A 4,049-nucleotide genomic window follows, 5' to 3' on the forward strand; every position below is an offset into this window, starting at 1 on the left:
TAGGTTTAGGGAGTTGGGTAGTTACACTCAAAACTGGGAAAGTATACTTAGTCATATGTTTATAAAACAAAATAATAGAATAGTACACTTCAACTGCAGCACCATCCACAGTTCTGAGAATTTTACTGTCACAAGTTCTTCATGACCAGGACTTCGCTCATGCTGAAGATCCATTTCTAAAGCAAATTTATCAGTTCGAAGCAAGAGCGATTCAGAAAGGGGAAATGGAAGGGAGAAGAGGGGAAGGAGAAGTACAAAAATATTCAGGAGGCAGTGTGTGTACAGTAGTAACAGTTCGACGGGGTGAATACATTCATTAGGTATTGCAACCTTATACTAAGAAATTTTTTTAAAAAGAAAGAAATGCATTTTACTAGGCTATGTATTAAATTAGCCCATTAAACATTACCATACATTTAAAACTGGTTTCATAAATCTCAGAGCCAGAAACAATCATGAAAAAATCAAGTAACACTTTAGAATTTCAAAACCAGTTCCCTGGCCTCTTGATTTTTCCTTACATGCTTCTCCCTGAGATGAACCTCCTCCAAAAGGACAGTTGGTATCATGGAAAATAGTGATTCCAGATTTAAGTAGACGATTCCAAATTTCATATTTGTATGTTTTCTCTTAATACCTATAAAAGTTATGCAAACTTGTCAGGATCAAAATAACTTACCTAGTTAAATACACCAACATTTCTGGCTTGAAAGACTTAGCCTGAACCTGAGTGAACTTAGAGTGATGCTAAATAAAAATTGCTACTACATTATAGTACAAATCAACACCACAATTGCAGCACTCTTATATTTCCTTAGTTTATCATTCTGCGCTGTGAGCCAAGCTGTGAGACTTCTGTAAGTTTAAGTGTATGGTAAAATTATGAGTTGTTAGTTTTAGAAAATCTTACTGTTGAGCAGCTTTAAAACAATAATTGCATTTTTTACTATGTTATTGTATTGTCTAAGTTTTATTAGAAACAGCAATATTTCACTTGTTCTCACAGCATACCTATGAGGAAGAATGGTTTGATGCTCAGCATCCCTCTTTTTCTGGATCAGGTAAACTGAGACCTTGAAAGGTTAAGTAATAGCACAGAAGGACTTACACTCTGGTCTCCTTGTCTCCCAGTAGGCTCATAAACTATAATGAGGGCTGGAATTTATCTTAGAATTTAAAACTTGTTTCTGAATGTCATTGGATGGTGACTATAATGTATGCATTGGGCAAAGTAATGGACTTCTTGAACACTAATATGGAGTGCTGTTGAATGCTTTCTTTTTAGAATAAACATGGCTGAGCTTACTGAGCCAGAAGGACGGGTAGATTGGAAGGAACGATGCGTAGCTCTGGAATCTCAGCTCATGAAATTTAGAGTTCAAGCAAGCAAGATAAGAGAGCTCTTAGCAGAGAAGGTAAGTTTATATCCCTATTCTTTGCTATTGAGTATGAGGTATTTGGGGTCTGATTCATGTATATTTTAAAAACCTCAGTATTGGGCCCAGGATTTAGCTCAGTGATGCTGCCACCTGCCTCGCAAGCACAAGGTCCAGAGTTCGATCCCTGGTACCAAACAAACAAAACAAAAACCTCAGTGTTTTGGAGGTTTAAGCATCTTTAAAACAGTACTATAATTTGCCAGATGTAGTGGCATATCTATAATTTCAACACTCTGAAAGGCTGAGGCAGGAGAATTGGAACTTTGAGCCCAGCCCGGGACCCTGTCTCAAAAATTTAAAACATTTATGCATGTGCATGTATAGCTCAGTGCTAAGACCCCTGGGTTCAATTCCCAGTACCACCAGAAAACTAAATAATTGTATAATTCAACTTTTTGCCAATTATTTGAAGTTATATTTGGCATTTTTTTTACCAGCATTAGGGTGGATTAAACAGTAGGATGAAAAACATTTTTTTGCAAATGCTAGTACAATATGTGAAAATTGTGTGTATTTGATGAATGTGGAGTTCATTTGTTACAGAGAAAAGCTGTATTTTATTTTAAAGAATTTAAAATAAATGTACTATTTATTTTGATCTACTAAATGTTTAAGAATATCGTTTAAAAATGATTATGGGAGAAAATTCCCTTAATGGTAAAGTGTATTTAAAATGTATCTGAAATTATGCACTACATGGAATGTGTATTGATCAACTGTATATCACTAAACTACCATCTGGGTTACAGTTGTGTTTACTATAATTGCATGCTTCTCTTTTTTAATAGTTCTAATAATGTAATTAGAATTTTATGTACCAGGAATTTTGACTTTGCAAATATTTGTGTAAAACCAATAGTTTTGTTCATTCATTCAACAAATATTTGTTGAGAGCTAACTGTGTGCCACATGCTGTTTTTAATACAGCTGGTTCATTTGTGAATAAGACAACCTGTATTTCTGATTTCTGGAAACTTGGATTCTAGATCTGTGTTGTCTGAAACAGTAGCCACGAGCTATATGTGGCTATTGACAATTAACTTCAAATTGAAATGTGTGGCAAATGTAAAGTACACATCAGATTTCAAAGATTTAGTATGAAAGAAAGAAAACATTTCAAAAATATACTTCTATATTAATTATGTTGATAATACATACTTTGGACGTTAGGTTAAGTAGACAAGATTCAAATTAATTTTGTCTATTTCTTTTTAGTTTTTAATGTGTGTACCAGAAAATTTTAAGTAACACATGAGGATCACATTATATGTCTAGACAGTACTGTCTAGATAGGTAGATGAATGGTATTTATGGTCATTCCAAACTGATCAGGAGAATTTGCAGGTGGTTTCTTAAATGCTAGTCTGTATAATCCTTCTGGAATGGAGACTGGTACACATATCACATCTCCAGATCTTAAATCTTCCTTTCATTGTTAGCCATGAATCTCTTAAAAATATTCTAATAAAATCCAATGAAAACATCATTCAGGTCTTTGTATTCATCATTGTTTTCACTTTAACATCTTTTATATGGAAAGACTTACATTATCATTCTTTGTGGATCAAGGATGACCCTGTAATGGCCTTGTGGAATAAACCCTCAATGCACTACATTGTATTTATTAATATTATTATAAAAATTATAGGTTGAAAAAATTGTCACTTTCAATATTTTCAAGGAGGGGAAACATTCTAACTCACAGTTATGACTCGTTGTCTTTTGTGCTTTTCTATGTAAAAATAATATCCATGTTGTACTATAGTATTTTCTTTATCCTCAACCTTCTCGTATAATGATTGTCCCCAGACCCAGGTCTGCCCTTGTTGCTAATCCTCTTGGACACTTTCCATGTACTGCCTTAGCCTCTCACTGGTTGACACTGTTGAGTACAGCCTTCTTCTCAGAATTTTCTTTGTTTCCTTGACCTCTGTATGCTCTTAGTTTTCTTATGGATTAAATAGAAGCGATAGTGATTTGGGTTCTAATTTGTTGACCTTTAAATTTTATGACCACATTTGCCCTGTTCTTTAGAAAGCATCCTGCAGCATGTTTCTTTATGAGAGTTCATTTTTAAAAATTATGCAAGGGTTGTTTTCTTTTAAGTAAAATTGTAAGTAGCTTTTAGAAATTTTCACTCTATGTGGTACTTGATTTAATGTTCTCTTTAGAAATGATATCAAAAGGAATATTGTTTTAGTTGTGATTTTTTTCTTTTCTTTCTTTTTGACTGTAATTTGTATCTGTGATTCAAATCCTTTGACAGTAGTAAGAGATAGAATTATTCAGATGCATTTTACACATTGGAAGGTGGATAAGTATGCCAAGATACTCATGCTTTCCTGGTAAATATGTTCAACTCCAAAATAGGAGTAAGGATTTGCACAATATTTTCTGTTATATTTCACTATAAAATATTTCTCTCAGGTTTAAAATTCTTTTTGATATCCACCTATTTTTCATAAAATATCTATTAATTTATTATGTGTTAATTTAATTTATTATTTATTTAATATGCCTAATAACTTTTGAAATAATAAGTTTTGTTAACTCTATTTCATAGATTAGGAAACTGATGCTCCTTATGTGCAAGAAATCACCCAAGTGATA

The 4,049-nt window shown here is 33.0% G+C and overlaps 1 protein-coding gene across 1 annotated transcript in view; it reads left to right on the forward strand.

Annotated features, from left to right (window-relative positions):
• Nucleotides 1–1,292: 1,292 nt before the first annotated feature.
• Nucleotides 1,293–4,049, forward strand: part of Plekhh2 (pleckstrin homology, MyTH4 and FERM domain containing H2) — a 97,339-nt gene continuing 94,582 nt past the window's right edge. Inside the window, exon 1 of the mRNA XM_010611492.2 lies at nucleotides 1,293–1,415. Coding sequence (XP_010609794.1) covers nucleotides 1,293–1,415 — 123 coding nt within the window. The remainder of the gene's footprint in view (nucleotides 1,416–4,049) is intronic.

The sequence above is a fragment of the Fukomys damarensis genome, unplaced genomic scaffold (assembly GCF_012274545.1).
Source record: "Fukomys damarensis isolate Sample0158 unplaced genomic scaffold, DMR_v1.0_HiC HiC_scaffold_2, whole genome shotgun sequence".
NCBI classification, from domain to species: Eukaryota; Metazoa; Chordata; class Mammalia; order Rodentia; family Bathyergidae; genus Fukomys; species Fukomys damarensis.